General features: G+C 43.7%; 2 protein-coding genes across 2 annotated transcripts in view; one reads left to right on the top strand and one right to left on the bottom strand.

Moving 5' to 3' along the window:
* Window positions 1–677: 677 nt before the first annotated feature.
* The window catches only part of map3k19 (mitogen-activated protein kinase kinase kinase 19), a 62587-nt gene continuing 42166 nt past the window's right edge, over window positions 678–21098 (top strand). Inside the window, exons 1-2 of the mRNA XM_073047606.1 lie at window positions 678–724; window positions 13770–14038. Coding sequence (XP_072903707.1) covers window positions 13924–14038 — 115 coding nt within the window. The 5' untranslated portion in view covers window positions 678–724; window positions 13770–13923. The remainder of the gene's footprint in view (window positions 725–13769; window positions 14039–21098) is intronic.
* The window catches only part of ccnt2a (cyclin T2a), a 132603-nt gene continuing 124169 nt past the window's right edge, over window positions 12665–21098 (bottom strand). Inside the window, exon 10 of the mRNA XM_073047610.1 lies at window positions 12665–12784. Within this exon, the coding sequence (XP_072903711.1) occupies window positions 12774–12784 (11 nt within the window). The 3' untranslated portion in view covers window positions 12665–12773. The remainder of the gene's footprint in view (window positions 12785–21098) is intronic.

Genomic DNA, 21098 nt, shown 5'->3' with positions numbered 1-21098 from the left:
GGGACATAAGCACAACGTTCATCTTAGAGTCGTAAAGCCGTACGTCACAGAAGGAGGCCCATGCAGTCCATTCTAAACTGTTAAGCTGCCTATTTCCATCGATCTGCATCTGGACCATAGCCCTCTGTACCCCTCCCATCCCTGTACTTATCCAAACTTCTCTTTGATGTTGTAATCAAACCCACATCTGCCCATAACTTGTTCCAAGCTCTCACCAACCTCTTAGTGAAGAAGTTACCCTTAAATATTTCATTTTTCATCCTTATGACCTCTAGTTCTAGTTTCACTCAAGCTCAATGGGGAAAAGCCTGATTGTGTTCACCCTTTCTGTTCCCCCATTACATTTCATGTGTAAATGCTACATTGTGTTATCTATCTCGTGTTACCATCGTAAAGCTCCCCACAAAATGACTTAAACTGTTAGGAATTTTGTCCTGTTGCTCTGTAAAAGCTGTCTTTGGTTTCAGTGAGATCAAAAGTTGCTACTAGCAACCAAACTGTAAGTGTAAACTCTAAACCAGCAAGTAGATTACCAAGTCCTCAGGAGGCAGGTGTGCAGCTTGTGTTCCGGATGTAGAAAGAGTTCAGCACGTAACTTTACATTTATCAGTCATTCCGAAGCCACAAGCTTGATCTCTGTAAATTCCAGGAGCTATGTCGGTGATCAAAATCTGGTTGTTCCCTTGGTTTCCATTTTGGCTTTGATGTGGTAGCATTGACAAAGGTAAGATTACACTGGCACATACTGGGCATCATTGACTAATTTATAACAATAAACGGTCATGGTTATATAATTATAATACACACAAAATGCTGGAGGAACTCAGCAGATCAGGCACCATCAGTGAAAAAGAGGAAACAGTCAACGTTTCAGGCCAAGACCCTTCATCAGGCCAAAACGTCGACTGTTTACTCGTTTCTCGATGCTGCCTGCTGAGTTCCTCCAGCATTTTGTGTGCATTACTTTGATTTCCAGCATCTGCAGATTTTCTCTTTTTATGGTTATTTTATTTATGTGTATTCCAGGTTGAGACACTTCAATTGAAATCTTAACATTTTGGGGAAAAGCTAAAAATATTGGTTTAATAATTTACTATTTATCCAGTAGTATAACAAATGTTTCAGCAGCAGGCAAACTGTACATGTAATACTGAGAAAAAATACTTTCAGAATATATTCATTTCTGATACTTGATTTGGTGCATATTGCTGTGTTTTAAAGTAGAACGCATGGCATTTATGGAAGTAGGAATTTTAGATCAATCCTCAGGCTGTGGAATAACTGGAGTTAAGCATGTATTGCCCCTCTCTAATTATCTGGGGAGGGGGCAGCTTATTAGCTTGGACAGCTGCAGCTTCGAACAATCCACATTAAGGAGTTGGAACTGGATGAACCGGATGATTTGGGAGCCTGGAGGGGTGATAGATAGGACATACAGAGTGGTAGTTACACTCAAGGTGCAGGACATGGGGAAATGGGTGATAGTCAGGAAAGGGAAACAAGTTAAGGAGCCAGTACAGAGCACCCCTGTAGCCAGCCCCCTCAACAACAGGTATGTCACTTTGGATATTGTCAAGGGGGCGGGAGTGACCTAAGAGGGTCAGAGTGAGGCTTTGTGGCAAAGTCTGTGGGTGATACAAAGATATGTATCTTATGGGGTGTTAGCTTTCATAAGTCGAGGGATAGAGTTTAAGAGTCGCGGGGTAATGATGCAGCTCTATAAAACTCTGGTTAGGCCACGCTTGGAGTACTGTGTCCAGTTCTGATCGCCTCACTATAGGAAGGATGTGGAAGCATTGGAAAGGGTACAGAGGAAATTTACCAGGATGCTGCCTGGTTTAGAGAGTGTATATTATGATCAGAGATTACGGGAGCTAGGACTTTACTCTCTGGAGAGAAGGAGGATGCGAGGAGACATAATAGAGGTACAGAAGATATTAAGAGGAATGGATAGAGTGGACAGCCAGCACCTCTTCCCCAGGGCACCACTGCTCAATACAAGAGGACATGGCTTTAAGGTAAGGGGTGGAAAGTTCAAGGGGGATATTAGAGGAAGGTTTTTTTCTCAGCAAGCGGTTGATGCATGTAATGCATTGCCTGAGTCAGTGGTGGAGGCAGATACACTAGTGAAATTTAAGAGACTACTAGACAGGTATATGAAGGAATTTAAGGTGAGGGGTTATATGGGAGGCAGGGTTTGAGGGTCGGCACAACATTGTGGGCCAAAGGGCCTGTAATGTGCTGTATTGTTCTATGTGGAGGACTAGGTAGTGCCGAGGAAACCATACGATTGCAACAGGACTTAGACAAATTGGAAGAATGGGCAAAAAACAGTGGCAGATGGAATACAGTGTTGGGAAATGTATGATAATGCATTTTGGTAAATGGAACAATAGTGCAGTCTATTATCTAAATGGGGAGAAGGTTCAAACATGAGAGGTGCAGAGGGACTTAGGAGTCCTTATGCAAGACTCACAGAAGGTTAATTTACAGGTTGAGTGTGTGGTAAAGAAGGCAAATGTAATGCTGGCATTTATTTCAAAGGAAATAGAAAATAAAAGCAAGGACATAATTCTGAGGCTTTATAAGACATATGTCAGGCTGCCCTTGGAGTATTGCCAACAGTTTTGGGCCCCATACAATATCTCAGAAAGGATGTGTTGTCATTGGAGAGAGTCCAGAGGAATTTCCGGGAATGAAGGGGTTAACACATGAGAAGTGTTTAGCAGCTTTGGGCCTGTACTCACTGGAATTTAGAAGAAAGTGGAGGGATCTCATGGAAACATACTGAATGTTGAAAGGACTAGTTAGGGTGAATATGAAGAGGATGTTTCCTATGGTGGAGGTATCCAGAACTAGAGGGCACAGCCTCAAAATTGAGGGGCAACCCTCAGAGGAGGAGGAATTTTTTTAGCCAGAGAGTAGTGGATCTGTGGAATGCTCTGCCACAGACTGCAGAGGAGGCCAAGTCCATGGGTATATTTAAAGCAGTAGTTGATACTTTTTGGATTGGTCAGGGCATCAAAGGATATGGCGAGAAGGCAGCTGGATGGGGTTGAGTGGGATCCGGGATCAGCCATGACGGAATGGCAGAGCAGACTTGATGGGCTGAATGGCCTAACTTTGATCCTATATCTTATGGTCTTATGGGAAGTGGTGGGGGGGGGGGGGGAAGAAGAGGCACACTGTGGTGATTGGTGATTCATTAGTTAGTAAGGAGGTTCTGTGGGCGAGAATGAGATTCCCTGATGGTATGTTGCCTCCCGAGTGATATGGGTAGGATGAGTGATGAGGTTCTGACCAACAGGCAGACAGGCATACTTTATTGATCCCGAGGGAATTGGGTTTCGTTATAGTCGCACCAACCAAGAATAGTGTAGACAATATAGCAATATAAAAGCATAAATAATTAAATAATAATAAGTAAATTATGCCAAGTGGAAATTAGTCCAGGACCAGCCTATTGGCTCAGGGTGTCTGACACTCTGAGCGAGGAGTTGTAAAGTTTGATGGCCACAGGTAGGAATGACTTCCTATGATGCTCAGTGTTGCATCTCAGTGGAATGAGTCTCTGGCTGAATGTACTCCTGTGCCTAACCAATACATTATGGAGTGGATGGGAGACATTGTCCAAGATGGCATGCAACTTGAACAGCATCCTCTTTTCAGACACCACCGTCAGAGTTCCAACCCACAACATCACAGGCCTTACGAATGAGTTTGTTGATTCTGTTGGTGTCTGCTACCCTCAGCCTGCTGCCTCAGCACACAACAGCAAACATGATAGCACTGGCCACCACAGACTCGTAGAACATCCTCAGCATCGTCCGGCAGATGTTAAAGGACCACAGTCTCCTCAGGAAATGGAAACGACTCTGGCCCTTCTTGTAGACAGCCTCAGTGTTCTTTGACCAGTCCAGTTTATTGTCAATTCATATCCACAGGTATCTATAATCCTCCACCATGTCCACACTGACCCCTTGGATGGAAACAGGGGTCACCAGTGCCTTAGCCCTCCTCAGGTCCACCACCAGCTCCTTAGTCTTTTTCACCTTAAGCTGCAGATAATTCTGCTCACACCATGTGACAAAGTTTCCCACCGTAGTCCTGCACTCAGCCTCATCTCCTTTGCTGATGCATCCAACTATGGCAGGGTCATCAGAAAACTTCTGAAGATGGCAAGACTCTGCAGTAGTTGAAGTCCGAGGTGTAGATGGTGAAGAGAAAGGGAGACAGGACAGTCCCCTGTGGAGCCCCAGTGCTGCTGACCACTCTGTCTGACACACAGTGTTGCAAGCACACGTACTGTGGTCTGCCAGTCAGGTAATCAATAATCCATGACACCAGGGAAGCATCCACCTGCATCACTGTCAGCTTCTCACCCAGCAGAGCAGGGCGGATGGTGTTGAATGTACTGGAAAAGTCAAAAAACATGACCCTCACAGCGCTCACTGGCTTGTCCAGGTGGGCGTAGACACGGTTCAGCAGGTAGACGATGGTATCCTCAACTCCTAGTCGGGGCTGGTAGTCGAACTGGAGGGGGTCTAAGTGTGGCCTAACCATAGGCCAGAGCTGCTCTAGAACAAGTCTCTCCAGGTCTTCATGATGTGGGAGGTCAATGCCACCGGTCTGTAGTCATTGGTGCCACTGGGGAGCGGCGACTTCGGTACAAGGACGAGGCAGGACGTCTTCCACAGCACAGGAACCCTCTGGAGACTCAGGCTCAGGTTGAAGACATGGTGAAGTACTCCACATAGCTGGGGGGCACAGGCTTTGAGCACCCTGGGGCTGACACCATCCAGGCCTGCAGCCTTGCTTGTGTGGAGACGTTTCAGCTGTCTTCTCACCTGTTCAGCTGTGAAGCCCACCGTGGTGGTTTCAGGTGGGGTAGGGGTGTAGTCATGAGAGCAGGGTGGAGGGCTGTGAGGAGGGGTAGGAGGGGAGAGTAGAGTATGTGTTGGTTGGGGGCCGACAACAGATGAATCATGTGGGGGATGGGCAGGGGCCACAGTGTCAAATCTGTTGAAGATTCAACATGCAGGTAGACTAGGAGAATCAGAATAGTACTGGACCCCAAGAAAGGGAGTTTGTGGAGTGCCTCCGAGATGGATTCTTAGAACAGCTTGTACTGGAGCCTACCAGGGAGAAGGCAATTTTAGATTTAGTGTTGTGCAATGAACCAGATTTGATCAGGGACGTCGAGGTAAAGGAACCATTAGGAGGTAGTGACCATAAGATGATATGTTTTAACCTACAATTTGAGAAGAAGGGAAAATCAGATGTGTCAGTATTACAGTTGAACAAAGGGAACTATGGAGCGATGAGGGAGGAGCTGGCCAAAGTTCAATGGAACAATACCCTAGCAGGGAAGACAGTGGAACAACAATGGCAAGTATTTCTGGGAATAATGCCGAAGGTGCAGGATTGGTTCATTCCAAAGAGGAAGAAAGATCCTAAGGGGAGTAAGGGGCGGCCATGCTGATGAGGGAAGTAAAGGGCAGTATAAAAATAAAAGAGAAGTATAACATAGCAAAGATGAGCGGGAAACTGGAGGACTGGGAAGCTTTTAAAGAGCAACAGAAGATAACAAAAAGGCAATACGCCAAGAAAAAAATGAAGTACGAAGGTAAACTAGCCAATAATATAAAGGAGGATAGTAAAAGCTTCTTTAGGTATGTGAATAGCAAAAAAATAGTTAAGACCAAAATTGGGCCATTGAAGACAGAAACAGGTGAATTTATTATGGGGAACAAGGAAATGGCAGACGAGTTGAACAGGTACTTTGGATCTGTCTTCACTAGGGAAGACACAAACAAACTCCCAGATGTAATAGTGGCCAAAGGAACTAGGGTAAAGGATGAAATTTATATTAAGCAAGAAATGGTGTTGGATAGACTATTGAGTCTGAAGGCTGGTAAGTCCCCGGGACCTGATGGTCTGCATCCCAGGGTACTTAAAGAGGTGGCTCTAGAAATTGTGGACACATTGGTAATCATTTTCCAATGTTCTATAGATTCAGGAACAGTTCCTGCTGATTGGAGGGTGGCTAATGTTGTCCCACTTTTCAAGAAAGGAGGGAGAGAGAAAACAGGGAATTATAGACCGGTTAGCCTGACGTCAGTGGTGGGAAAGATGCTGGAGTCAATTATAAAAGAGGAAATTACGACACATTTGGATAGCAGTAGAAGGATCAGTCCGAGTCAGCATGGATTTATGAAGGGAAAATCATGCTTGACTAATCTTCTGAAGTTTTTTGAGGATGTAACTATGAAAATGGACAAGGGAGAGCCAGTGGATGTAGTGTACCTGGACTTCCAGAATGCTTTTGATAAAGTCCCACATAGGAGATTAGTGGGCAAAATTAGGGCACATGGTATTGGGGGCAGAGTACTGACATGGATTGAAAATTGGCTGGCTGACAGGAAACAAAGAGTAGCGATTAACGGGTCCCTTTCGGAATGGCAGGCTGTAACCAGTGGGGTACCGCAAGGTTCGGTGCTGGGACTGCAGCTGTTTACAATATACATTAATGATTTAGATGAAGGGATTAAAAGTAACATTAGTAAATTTGCCGATGACACAAAGCTGGGTGGCAGTGTGAAATGTCAGGAGGATGTTATGAGAATGCAGGGTGACTTGGACAGGTTGGGTGAGTGGGCAAGTGTATGGCAGATGCAGTTTAATGTGGATAAATGTGAGGTTATCCATTTTGGTGGCAAGAACAGGAAGGCAGATTACTATCTAAATGGAGTCAAGTTAGGAAAAGGGGAAGTACAACGAGATCTAGGTGTTCTTGTACATCAGTCAATGAAAGCAAGCATGCAGGTACAGCAGGCAGTGAAGAAAGCTAATGGCATGCTGGCCTTTATAACAAGAGGAATTGAGTATAGGAGAAAAGAGGTCCTTCTGCAGCTGTACAGGGCCCTGGTGAGACCCCACCTGGAGTATTGTGTGCAGTTTTGGTCTCCAAATTTGAGGAAGGACATTCTTGCTTTCGAGGGAGTGCAGCGCAGGTTCACAAGGTTAATTCCCGGAATGGCAGGACTGTCATATGTTGAAAGATTGGAGCAACTGGGCTTGTATACACTGGAATTTAGAAGGATGAGAGGGGATCTGATTGAAACATATAAGATTATTAAGGGATTGGACACGCTGGAGGCAGGAAGCATGTTCTCACTGATGGGTGAGTCCAGAACTAGAGGCCACAGTTTAAGAATAAGGGGTAGACCATTTAGAACAGAGATGCGGAAAAACTTTTTCACCCAGAGAGTGGTGGATATGTGGAATGCTCTGCCCCATAAGGCAGTGGAGGCCAAGTCTCTGGATGCATTCAAGAGAGAGTTAGATAGAGCTCTTATAGATAGCGGGGTCAAGGGATATGGGGAGAGGGCAGGAACGGGGTACTGATTGTGCGTGATCAGCCATGATCACAGTGAATGGCGGTGCTGGCTAGAAGGGCCGAATGGCCCACTCCTGCACCTACTGTCTATTGTCTATATAGAACAGGTTAAGTTTGTTGGCCCTGTCCACCACTGCTTTCAGCTCCTCTGGTGCTAGTTTGCTAGAACCCAGTGATGGCCCTCATCCCACTCCAGACCTCTCTCATGTTGTTCTGCTGGAGTTTCCACTCAAGTTTCCTCCTATACCTGTCTTTAGCCTCCCTGCTCTTGGCTTTCAGGTCCCTCTGTATTGTCCTCAGCTCCTCCTCATTTCCATCTCTAAACGCCGACCTTTTAGCATTCAGGATGTCCTTAATGTCCTTTGTTACCCATGGCTTGTTATTTGAATAACAAAGGACAGTTCTTGCCGGAACATTGCAGTCCACGCAGAAGTTGATGTAACCAGTGACGCACTCTGTGAGCCCATCAATGTCCTCTCCATGTGGCTCACAGAGTGCCTGCCAGTCTGTCACCTCAAAACAACCCTGGAGTGCCTCATAAGCCTCCCCCAACCATTTCCTCACTGTCCTCGAGGTTGCAGGTTTACTCTTCACCAGAGGCACGTAGCAGGGTGCCTCTATGTGCACAGGGAGTTCAGGGAGTTATTGCTAAGTTAAAGGGGAGACCCTCCAGAGATGTGATCTCACGGATGCTACCCATGCCATGTGCTCGGAAGAAGGCTGAAAAGTAGGACCTCCCAGGGTGGTTATCTCTGGTTTGCTTCCAGATCCTCGTGCTGGTGAGGGCAGGAACAGGGAGATATGGGATCTAAATGTGTGGCTGAGGAGCTGGTGCGGCAAGCAGGGTTTTAGATTCTTAGACCACTGGGATCTGTTTTGGGTAAGGATGAATTGTACAAAAGGGACGGGTTGCACCTTAACAGGCGGGGAACCAGCACTCTGGCAGGCAGGTTTGCCACTGCTACTCGGGTGTGTTTAAACTAATAAGTGGGGGGGAGGAGACGAACTGGAAATATAAGGATGGAGTTAAAGGGAAAGAGAGAATAAGAAAAGTTAAGAAAGACAACAGAATTGACGGGGCAGAAAGCTCAGGAAGGAATCGGAGAGTATGGCTAAGTGCAATAGGGACTGATGTGAGAAGTGAGAGGAGTAATGGATTAAAAGTATTATATATGAATGCATGAAGTATAAGAAATAAAGTGGATGAGCTTGAAGCTCAGTTGGAAGTTGGTAAGTATGATGTTGTAGGAATAACAGAGACACGGCTGCAAGAGGACCAGGGCTGGGAAATGAATATTCAAGGCCATACATCCTATCGGAAGGACAGACAGGTGGGCAGAGGGGGTGGGGTGGCTCTGCTGGTGAGGAATGAAATTCAGACCCTTGCGAGGGGTGATATCGAATCAGGAGATGTAGAGTCAGTATGGATAGAACTGAGAAATTGTAAAGGCTAAAAGACCCTAGTGGGAGTTATCTACAGGCCCCCCAAATAGTAGCCTGGATATAGGGTGCAAGTTGAATCAAGAGCTAAAATTAGCATGTCGCAAAGGTAATACTACGGTTGTAATGGGGGATTTCAACATGCAGGTAGACTGGGAAAATCAGGTTGGTACTAGACCCCAAGAAACGGAGTTTGTGGAGTACCTCTGAGATGGATTCTTAGAGCAGCTTGTACTGGAGCCTACCAGGGAGAAGGCAATTCTAGATCTAGTATTGTGTAATGAACCGGATTTGATAAGGGAACTCGAGGTAAAGGAGCCATTAGGTGGTAGTGACCATAATATGATAAGTTTTAATCTACAATTTGAGAGGGAGAAGGGAAAATCAGAAGAGTCAGTATTACAGCTGAACAAAGAAGTGGCAAATGAAATACAATGTTGGAAGGTGTATGGTCATGCACTTTGGTGGAAGAAATAAACAGGCAGACTATTATTTAGATGGGAGAGAATTCAAAATGCAGAGATGCAAAGGGACTTGGGAGTTCTTGTGCAAGATACCCTAAAGTCTAACCTCTAGGTTGAGTCGGTTATGAAGAAGGTGAGTGCAATGTTGGCATTCATTTCTAGAGGTATAGAATATAGGAGCAGGGATGTGATGTTGAGGCTGTATAAGGCACTTGTGAGACCACACTTGGAGAATTGTGTGCAGTTTGGGCTCCTTATTTTAGAAAGGATATACTGACATTGGTGAGGTTTTAGAGAAGATTCATGCGAATGATTCCAGGAATGAAAGGGTTACCCTATGAGGAACGTCTGGCAGCTCTTGGGCTGTATTCCGTGGAGTTCAGGAGAATGAGGGGGGATCTCATAGAAACATTCCGAATGTTAACAGGCCTGAACAGATTAGATATGGCAAAGTTATTTCCCATGGTAGGGGATTCTAGGACAAGAGGGCACGACTTCAGGATTGAAGGACGTCCTTTTAGAATTGAGATGCAGAGAGGTTACTTTAGTCAGAGGGTGGTAAATCTGTGGAATTTGTTGCCACGAGTGGCTGTGGAGGCCAAGTTATTGGGTGCATTTAAGGCAGAGATAGATAGGTTCTTGATTAGCCAGGGCATCAAAGGGTATGGGGAGAAGGCAGGGAAATGGGGATGAATGGAAGAATTGGATCAGCCCATGATTGAATGGCGGAGCAGACTTAATGGGCTGAATGATTTACTTCTGTTCCTATATCTTATGGACTTATGGTAAAAAGACCCCGATGGGAGCTGTATACAGAGCCCCAAACGGTAGTAAGGATGTGGCCTGCAAATTATAATGGAAGACAGAAAACGCATGGGGGGGGGGGGGGGGGGTAGATTGGAAAAATCAGGTTGGTGCTGGTCTCCAAGAGGGGGAATTTCTAGAATACCTACAAGGCCGCTTTTTAGAGCAGCTCATAGTTGGGCCCTCTAGTGAATCAGCTATTTTGGATTGGGTGATGTGTAATGAACCAGAATTGACTAGAGAGCTTAAGTTAAAAGAAAGGTAAAAGGGGAAGCAATCATAATAACATCGAATTCACCCTGACATTTGAGAAGGAGAAGCTAAAGTCAGATATGTTTAGTATTACAGTGAAGTAAAGGGAATTACAGAGACATGAGGGAGGAGTTGGTCAGAATTAATTGGAAAAGAACACTGGTTCTTTTTTTAGCCAAATAGCCTAATTTGGCTCCTATATCTTGTAATCTTATGGTCTTGTATAGATCATAAGATATAGGAGCAGAATTAGGCCATTTGGCCCATCAAGTCTGCACTGCCATTTCATCATGGCTAATCCAGTTTTCCTCTCAGTCCCTATCTCCTACTTTCTCCCGATATTCCGTAATGCCCTGATCAATCAAGAATCTATCAACCTCTGTCTTAAATATACATAAAGACTTGACCTCCACAGATGCCTGTAGCAAAGAATTCCATAGATTCACAACTCTCCTCTTCAAGAAGTTTCTCTTCATCTCCTTTCTAGAAGGACACTCCTCTACTCTGAGGCTGAGTCCAATGGTCTTCGAATGGCTCACCATAGGAAGCAAACTCTCCACATCTGCTTTATCGAGGCTTTTCACCTTTTGATAGGTTTCAATGAGATCACTCCTCATTCTTCTGAATTCTAGTGAATATAGGCCCAGAGCCATCAAACGCTCAGACATTCAATCCTAGAATCATTTTCATGACCCTCCTTAGAACGTTCTTCAGTTTCAGCACATCCTTTTGATGATAAGGTACCCAAATCTTCTCACAATATTCTAAATAAGGCCTCACCAATGCTTTAAAAAGTTTCAACATTACATCTTTGCTTTTATATTTTTGTCCTCTTGCAATGAATGCTAAATAGCATTTACCAGACTCAATCTTCAAATTAACTTTTTGGGAATCCTGCACAGGGACTCACAAGTCCCTTTGCACCTCACTTATTTGTATTTTCTCTCCATTTAGAAAACAGTCAACTCTTTCATTTCAGTGATTGACTATACACCACTTACCAAGACTGTATTTCATCTGCTATTTCTTTGTCTATTCCCCTCATCTGTCGAAGTCCTTCTGAAGCCTCCCTACTTCCTCAGAACTACCTGCCCCTCCACCTATCTTCAAATCATTTTCAAACTTTGCAACAAAGCAAACAATTCCATCATCCAAATCATTGATATGTAACATAAAAGGAAATGATCCCAATACAGATTCCAGAATAGTCATCGGCAGCCAGTCAGAAAAGGCTCCCTTTATTCCTACTCTTTGCCTCCTATCAATTAACCACTGCTTTATCCATACAAGACCCTTTCCTGTAATACCATGGGCTCATAGCTTGTTAAGCAGCTTCATATATGGCACCTTGTCAGAGGCCTTCTGACAGTCCAAGTACACAACCTCAACTGATTCTTCTTTGTCTATCCTGCTTGTTACTTCGAAGAATTGCGACAGACTTGTCAGGCAATAATTCCCTGGAGGAAACCATGTTGACTACAACATATTTTATCATATGCCTCCAAGTACCCTGAGACCATATCCATACTAGTCGACTTCAACATCTTCCCAACCACTGAGAACAAATTGGCTGATAGTTTCTTTTCTTTTGCCCCTCTCTCTTCTTGAAGAATAAAGTGACATTTGCAATTTTCCAGTCTTCTGGAACCATTCCAGAAACTAGTGATCCTTGAAAGATCATTACTAACGCCTCACAATCTCTTCAGCCACCTCTTTCGGAACTCTGAAATAATATCCATCTTTTAGGGGAGAAATGATGCATTGTTTCCACTCTGGAAAAAGTATATTAGAAGAGATGATTTCTGTTTGTAACAAGCTGGAATCAAATAGGTAAGACTACTGATTTTTAGCAGATGTTATAGAAATTGAAACTTCCAGAAATCTGAAGTATATACCTAAAATAAAATGTGATCCATGTGGCTCAGTTAAAAACAATGATGCAAGTTCTATGTTTCACAAAAAGCTATTATTTAGCAGTGATATGAAAGTGTTTAGAACTGCAGGCTTGCTGAATTATAATATCTGACTTATTTAATGTGAAACCGCTTTAATGACAAACCAGTTTATTCAGAGTTCTGTAGCATGTTAGGGATGTTTGTTCTTATTTGGCAGGCATATGCCACATCAGTAGCATCACAAGACAATCTGATGGACTGATGGGCATGACTTTCATTTCATCAATATATTCCACAACATCAGTAGCATCCCAAAACAATCCGATGGACCGAAGGACGTGACTTACATTTTATCAATATATTCCACAACATCAGTAGCATCCCAAAACAATCCGATGGACCGAAGGACGTGACTTACATTTCATCAATATATTCCACAACATCAGTAGCATCACAAAACAATCCGATGGACCAACATACATGACTCACGTTTCATAGGGTTGCATAGCAAACCTGCAACTATTGGGAATCTGAAACATAAGCACAAAAATAAGTGAAATTGTCAGCAGATCAGACAACATTTTTTATACAGAAGCAGAGATAATGCTTCACATCAGTTTTCTCTAATATACTATGCAAATTTTAAAACATTTAGTATGCATTGTAGTTACAAATAGAAAATGAATTTTTTTCATTTGAAACTATACCAATTTCATATTTAATCCTTTCATAGTAACAGTAATGGTATATAGATAGATATCTTTTAATTATATGCAAGACAAAACAATAGCCTTAATTTCCCCCTCTATATTGTTTTTTGGCCATAAGACATTGGAGCAGAATTGGATCAGTGAGTAGCCTCCTCTCTTGTTCCCGGTTCAACTGGGCCATCGGCATTGCAAATGACTGAATTAAACTTCTCACTATTGGTAAACAGAATTTTTGAAATTGCTTATGCCCGAATTGCAATACCCGAAGCCTGGACTGACACCTTGCCCTATTGTCCTGTTTATTATTTATTGTAATGCCTGGACTGTTTTTGTGCACTTTATGTAGCCCTGTGTAGGTCTGTAGTCTAGTGTAGCTTTCTCTGTGTTGTTTTTTTTTTACGTAGTTCAGTCTAGTTTTTGTACTATGTCATGTAACACCATGGTCCTGAAAAACGTTGTCTCATTTTTACTATGCACTGTACCAGCAGTTATGGTCGAAATGACAATAAAAGTGACTTGACTTGACTGATTAGATAATCCACTTTGCCAAGATGTGTTAATTAATTCCTTGACTTTCACTCCACATGTATGGATACATAAACAATAATAGATACACGCACTTCAGTTAAAACCAGTGGGGAAGAGAAGTCTATTGTTAGTGTATGGTGATTTTAAACAAATTAGTCAATTTTTTAAAAATTGCTCAATTGCCTGTAATTTTTACATGTAATTTGTGTAGCTTAGCAAAGTTTGTTCAGATATGGTATCAGAAATATAAGATAAAACCATTGTTGATGTTTCACAGCACCAATACTGCCTTGACAAATCCTTGGAAGCAACTCGATAGACAAAAGCAACATCCATCAACATGTCTGGATAGAACACAGCTGGATGCAGTACATCTAAGGAAAGGCAATTTATTAAATTCATCCACCAGAAACAAGGAAAGGCTTAACAATATGGCCAATTCTGAAGTTAGGGGTGAAACGCAAGGATCACAATTGGAGGCAAGTGAGAGTAAAAGTGAAACACCGCTGGATACTTTACAAGATACAAAAACTAATATTCAGCAAAGTAAGCAGTTTAATGTTTTCCATTCTCTTTTTCTGCTGTATGGAGACGTCAGCAAAAAGATTGGAATAGTGGCTACCTGATAATGATAACGAGTCTTCGAGTTAATCAAGTTTTCCAGAAGTGAAAAACAAATGTAGAATGATGCTGTCAGTTTAGAAACTGGACATGAAACACCATTAAGGTTATTTAGAATTTATGAAGGGTAAGAACCATCATAGTTTGGAGAAGAACCAATTCCTGCAATCCCAGGACAAATATCATGCTCACGTGAATATCTACCAACTTGTAAATCATGATGCTTCCTATCCCAATTCCTGTCTTGCAATATCTTCTAGGCACAAGAGATTCTGCAGATGCTGGAAATCCAGAGCAACATATAGAAAATGCTGGAGGAAATCAGCAGGTCAGGCAGCATCAGGACTGGTGAAGGGTAATAGCCAAAATTTTGACTCTTTCTTCTTTTCCATAGATGCTACTTGACCTACTGAATTCCTCCAACATTTTGTATGTGTTATGATATATTCTCTTGATTATTGAGTTGCTTCTGGGAGTTCACTTGCACTGTCAGTCTTCCTGAATCCCAATACAGCTATTTCATCAGCTCAAGTAGCTATACATAGGAAAGCAGATGAATATTGAAATGAAAATTCACATGAAAAGACTGAGGGGTAGACTTATTTCTGTGGTAAGTTTAAGAATATTGATGTTGTTTGGCACTCATGAGCACAATCCCCAAGATATGACAATACAGAATCCCTGGGACAGAGGAACATTCTGTCCTAACCAATCTGTAAAAAAATGCACAAATATTTAAGAAGAAATTGCTACTATTTGAGTACCTAACAGTATTTTTGATTTTTGTTTTTCTTTCAAGTTTCCAGATTTCAAGTATTTTTCATTTGGTATTAACCATTTTCCTTTTGCAATGTGAGAAAATCTGCAGATGCTGGAAATCCAAAGCAACACACACAAAATGCTGGAGGAACCTAAGAGGCCAGGCGGAGACCCTTCATGAGATCTGGAAAGGAAGGGTCTCAACCTGAAACATTGACTGTTTACTCTTTTCCATAGCTGTTAACTGCCCTGCTGAGTTCCTCCTGTATTTCTGTGTGCCCCTTTTATAATAAATTGCATTGGTGTTCTTGAAAAATGACTTCCTATCAGCCTGTTATATTCAAGTTGCTGCTGAAAGCAGACATCTCCATGCATAGTGGCACACTCAGTAAAGCTGAACAGAGGAGATTTACTATGATGGTTCTAGGAATGAGGGGCTTAGTATATGAAGAGTGTTTGGCAGCTTTGGGCCTGTACTCACTGGAATTTAGAAGAATGCATGGGGATCTCATTGGAACCCACTGAACATTGAAAGGACTAGATAGGGTGGATGTGAAGAGGATGTTTCCTCTGGTGGGGGTATCCAGAACTAGAGGGCATAGCCTCAAAATTGAGGGGCAACTCTTTAGAATGGAGGTAAGGAGGTATTTTTATAACAAGAAAGTGGTGAATTTGTGGAATGCTTTGCCATAGACTGCAGTGAATGCCACATGCGTGCGTATATTTAAGGCAAAAGTTGATAGTTTCATGATTGGTCAGGGCATCAAAGTATATAGTGATAAGGCAGGTGTATGGGTTGAGTGGGATCTGGGATCAGGGTTAGAATTACCATAAGATATAGGAATATAAGAAGGCCATTTGGACCATCAAGTCCACTCCGCCATTCAAACATGGGCTGATCCAATTCTTCCAGTCATCCTCACTCCCCTGCCTTCTCCCCATACCCTTTGATGCCCTGGCTAATCAAGAACCAATCTATCTTTGCCTTAAATACACCCAATGACTTGGCCTCTGACTAAAGTAATTTCTCCACATCTCTGTTCTAAATGGATGCCTTTCAATCCTGAAGTCATGCCCTCTTGTCTTGGACTCCCCAACCATGGGAAATAAATTTGCTATATCTAATCTGTTCAGGCCTTTTAACATTTTGAATGTTTCTATGAGATTCCCCCCCCCCCCCCCATTCTCCTGAACTCCAGAGAAAACTGCCCAAGAGCTGCCAGACATTCCTCATAGGGTAACCCTTTCATTCCTGGAATCATTCTCGTGAATCTTCTCTGAACCCTATCCAATGTTAATATATCCTTTCTAAAATAGGGAGCCCAAAACTGCACACAATACTCCAAGTGTGGTCTCAACATCACATCCCTGCTCTAATACTCTATATCTCTAGAAATGAATGCCAACATTGCATTCGCCTTGTTCACTGCCGACTCAACCTGGAGGTTAACCTTTAAAGTATCCTGCACAAGGACTCCCAAGTCCCTTTGCATGTCTGTATTTTGAATTCCCTCCCCATCTAAATAATAATCTGCCCATTTATTTCTTCCACCAAGGTGCATGGCCATACACTTTCCAACATCGTATTTCATTTGCCACTTCTTTGCCCATTCCCCTAAACTATTTGTCTCTCTGCGGGCTCTCTGTTTCCTGAACACTTAATACCGTAGTCCAAGATGTGACTAAACATATTGATGAAGGAAGAGCAGTAGATGTAGTGTATATTGATTTCAGCAAGGCATTTGATAAGTTACCCCATGCAAGGCTCTTTTGGAAGAGGACAGCGAGGCTTTGAGAAGAAGTGCGGCGGCGGCCATTTTCAAATTGCTTCTCAGATCGGAGTTCTGAGAGGCGGGACTGCGCAGGCGCGTGAAGGAGGCCTGGGAAGGAGGGAAGATATAAAAAGGAGAGAAGGAGTGAGGCAGTTCTCTTTTGGAAGAGGACAGCGAGGCTTTGAGAAGAAGTGCGGCGGCGGCCATTTTCAAATTGCTTCTCAGATCGGAGTTCTGAGAGGCGGGACTGCGCAGGCGCGTGAAGGAGGCCTGGGAAGGAGGGAAGATATAAAAAGAACGCAGCCTTAAGCAGCGGGCAGCTTCGTTTGTGGGCAGCGGAGTGAGCCGGGAGCAGAGTGTAGGGCTTGGGCTCAGAGGGCTTAGGCTGAAGAGGGCACAGTAGGCTTATCTTTTAGTTCTCCTTGTTATTTTCAGTTATTCGGGAAGTATGAGTGTGAGGGCAGCTTGTTGTTCTCGGTGTCGGATGTGGGAGATTCTGGAGTCTCCGAGCCTCCCGGACGTCCACATCTGCGCCAGGTGCGCCGAACTGCAGCTCCTGAGGGACCGAATTAGGGAACTGGAGCTGCAGCTCGATGACCTTCGCCTGGTCAGGGAGAGTGAGGAGGTGATAGAGAGGAGTTACAGGCAGGTGGTCACTCCGGGGCCACGGGAGGCAGATAGGTGGGTCACGGTCAGGAAGGGGAAGGGGCAGGTACTAGAGAGTACCCCAGTGGCTGTACCCCTTGACAATAAGTACTCATGTTTGAGTACTGTTGGGGGGGACAGCGTACCTGGAGGAAGTGACAGTGGCCGGGCCTCCGGCACAGAGGACGGCCCTGTAGCTCAGAAGGGTAGGGATAGAAGAAAGAGGACCATAGTAATAGGGGACTTGATAGTCAGGGGTTCAGACAGGCAGTTCTGTGGAGGTGATCGGGAGTCCCGGATGGTAGTTTGCCTCCCTGGTGCCAGGGTCCGGGACGTTTCTGATCGCGTCCAAGATATCCTGAAGTGGGAGGGTGAGGAGCCAGAGGTCGTGGTACATGTAGGTACCAATGACATAGGTAGGAAAGGGGAAGAGGTCCTGAAACGAGAGTATAGGGAGTTAGGAAGGCAGTTAAGAAGAAGGACCGCAAAGGTAGTAATCTCGGGATTACTGCCTGTGCCACGCGACAGTGAGAGTAGGAATGGAATTAGGTGGAGGATGAATGCGTGGTTGAGGGATTGGAGCAGGGGGCAGGGATTCAAGTTTCTGGATCATTGGGACCTCTTCTGGGGCAGGCGTGACCTGTTCAAGAAGGACGGGTTACACTTGAATCCTGGGGGGACCAATATCCTAGCGGGGAGGTTTGCTAGGGCTACGGGGCAGACTTTAAACTAGTAAGATGGGGGGGCGGAAATCAATTTGAGGAAACTATGGGAGAGGAGGTTAGTTCACCAGTAGAGCAAGTAAGTAGACCGTGTGTGAGGGAGGACAGGCAGGTGATGGAGGAGGGATGCGCTCAGCCCGAAGTTGTAGGGGAGAAGAAAGAAAAGGATAATAAATTTGAATGCATTGCTAGGGATGAAAAGAGAGGAGGAGGTGGAGAGTATCTTAAATGTATCTATTTTAATGCTAGGAGCATTGTAAGAAAGGTGGATGAGCTTAAAGTGTGGATTGATACCTGGAATTATGATGTTGTAGCTATTAGTGAAACATGGTTGCAGGAAGGGTGTGATTGGCAACTAAATATTCCTGGATTTAGTTGCTTCAGGTGTGATAGAGTAGGAGGGGCCAGAGGAGGAGGTGTTGCATTGCTTGTCCGAGAAAATCTTATGGCGGTGCTTTGGAAGGATAGATTACAGAGCTCCTCTAGGGAGGCTATTTGGGTGGAATTGAGGAATGGGAAAGGTGTAGTAACACTGATAGGAGTGTATTATAGGCCACCTAATGGGGAGCGTGAGTTGGAAGAGCAAATGTGTAAGGAGATAGCAGATATTTGTAGTAAACACAAGGTGGTGATTGTGGGAGATTTTAATTTTCCACACATAGATTGGGAAGCTCATTCTGTAAAAGGGCTGGATGGTTTAGAGTTTGTGAAATGTGTGCAGGATAGCTTTTTGCAACAATACATAGAAGTACCGACTAGAGATGGGGCAGTGTTGGATCTCCTGTTAGGGAATGCGATAGGTCAGCTGACAGATGTATGTGTTGGGGAGCACTTCGGGTCCAGTGATCACAATAGCATTAGCTTCAATATAATTATGGAGAAGGACAGGACTGGACCTAGAGTTGAGATTTTTGATTGGAGAAAGGCTAACTTTGAGGAGATGCGCAGGGATTTAGAGAGAGTGGAATGGGTCAAGTTGTTTTATGGGAAGGATGTAATAGAGAAATGGAGGTCATTTAAGGGTGAAATTATGAGGGTACAGAATCTTTATGTTCCTGTTCGGTTGAAAGGAAAGGTTAAAGGTTTGAAAGCGCCATGGTTTTCAAGGGATATTAGAAACTTGGTTCGAAAAAAGAGGGATGTCTACAATAGATATAGGCAGCATGGAATAAAGGAATTGCTCGAGGAATATAAAGAATGTAAAAGGAAACTTAAGAAAGAGATTAGAAAAGCTAAAAGAAGTTACGAGTTTGGTTTGGCAAATAAGGTGGAAGTAAATCCGAAAGGCTTCTACAGTTATATTAAAAGCAAGAGGATAGTGAGGGATAAAATTGGTCCCTTAGAGAATCAGGGTGGTCAGCTATGTGTGGAGCCGAGGGAGATGGGAGAGATTTTGAACGATTTCTTCTCTTCGGTATTCACTAAGGAGAAGGATATTGAATGGTGTAAGGTGTGGGAAACAAGTAAGGAAGTTATGGAACCTATGACAATTAAAGAGGTGGAAGTACTGGCGCTTTTAAGAAATTTAAAAGTGGATAAATCTCCGGGTCCTGACCGGATATTCCCCAGGACCTTGAGGGAAGTTTGTGTAGAGATAGCAGGAGCTCTGACGGAGATCTTTCAGATGTCATTAGAAACAGGGATTGTGCCGGAGGATTGGCGTATTGCTCATGTGGTTCCATTGTTTAAAAAGGGTTCTAGAAGTAAGCCTGGCAATTATAGACCTGTCAGTTTGACATCAGTGGTGGGTAAATTAATGGAAAGTATTCTTAGAGATAGTATTTATAATTATCTGGATAGACAGGATCTGATTAGGAGTAGCCAGCATGGATTTGTGCGTGGAAGGTCATGTTTGACAAACCTTATTGAATTTTTTGAAGTAGTTACGAGGAATGTTGACGAGGGTAAGGCAGTGGATGTAGTCTATATGGACTTCAGCAAGGCCTTTGACAAAGTTCCACATGGAAGGTTAGTTAAGAAGGTTCAGTCGTTAGGTATTAATGCTGGAGTAATAAAATGGATTCAACAGTGGCTAGATGGGAGATGCCAGAGAGTAGTGGTGGATAATTGTTTATCGGGATGGAGGCCGGTGACTAGCGGGGTGCCTCAGGGATCTGTTTTGGGCCCAATGTTGTTTGTAATATACATAAATGATCTGGATGATGGGGTGGTAAATTGGATTAGTAAGTATGCTGATGATACTAAGGTAGGAGGTGTTGTGGATAATGAGGTGGGTTTTCAAAGCTTGCAGGGAGATTTATGCCGGTTAGAAGAATGGGCTGAACGTTGGCAGATGGAGTTTAATGCTGAGAAGTGTGAGGTTCTACATTTTGGCAGGAATAATCCAAATAGAACATACAGGGTAAATGGTAGGGCATTGAGGAATGCAGTGGAACAGAGAGATCTAGGAATAACAGTGCATAGTTCCCTGAAGGTGGAGTCTCATGTAGATAGGGTGGTGAAGAAGGCTTTTGGAACGCTGGCCTTTATAAATCAGAGCATTGAGTACAGAAGTTGGGATGTAATGTTAAAATTGTACAAGGCATTGGTAAGGCCAAATTTGGAATATTGTGTACAGTTCTGGTCACCGAATTATAGGAAAGATATCAATAAATTAGAGAGAGTGCAGAGACGATTTACTAGGATGTTACCAGGGTTTCAGCACTTAAGTTACAGAGAAAGGTTGAACAAGTTAGGTCTCTATTCATTGGAGCGTAGAAGGTTGAGGGGGGATTTGATCGAGGTATTTAAAATGTTGAGAGGGATAGATAGAGTTGACGTGAATAGGCTGTTTCCATTGAGAGTAGGGGAGATTCAAACGAGAGGACATGATTTGAGAGTTAGGGGGCAAAAGTTTAAGGGAAACACGAGGGGGTATTTCTTTACTCAGAGAGTGATAGCTGTGTGGAATGAGCTTCCTGTAGAAGTAGTAGAGGCCAGTTCAGTGGTGTCATTTAAGGTAAAATTGGATAGGTATATGGATAGGAAAGGAGTGGAGGGTTATGGGCTGAGTGCGGGTAGGTGGGACTAGGTGAGATTAAGAGTTCGGCACAGACTAGGAGGGCCGGAATGGCCTGTTTCCGTGCT

The sequence above is a fragment of the Hemitrygon akajei genome, chromosome 5, assembly GCF_048418815.1.
Source record: "Hemitrygon akajei chromosome 5, sHemAka1.3, whole genome shotgun sequence".
Lineage (NCBI taxonomy): Eukaryota > Metazoa > Chordata > Chondrichthyes > Myliobatiformes > Dasyatidae > Hemitrygon > Hemitrygon akajei.
Note: the sequence above shows the minus strand (reverse complement) of the source record. Positions and strands in the feature narration are given on the sequence as shown.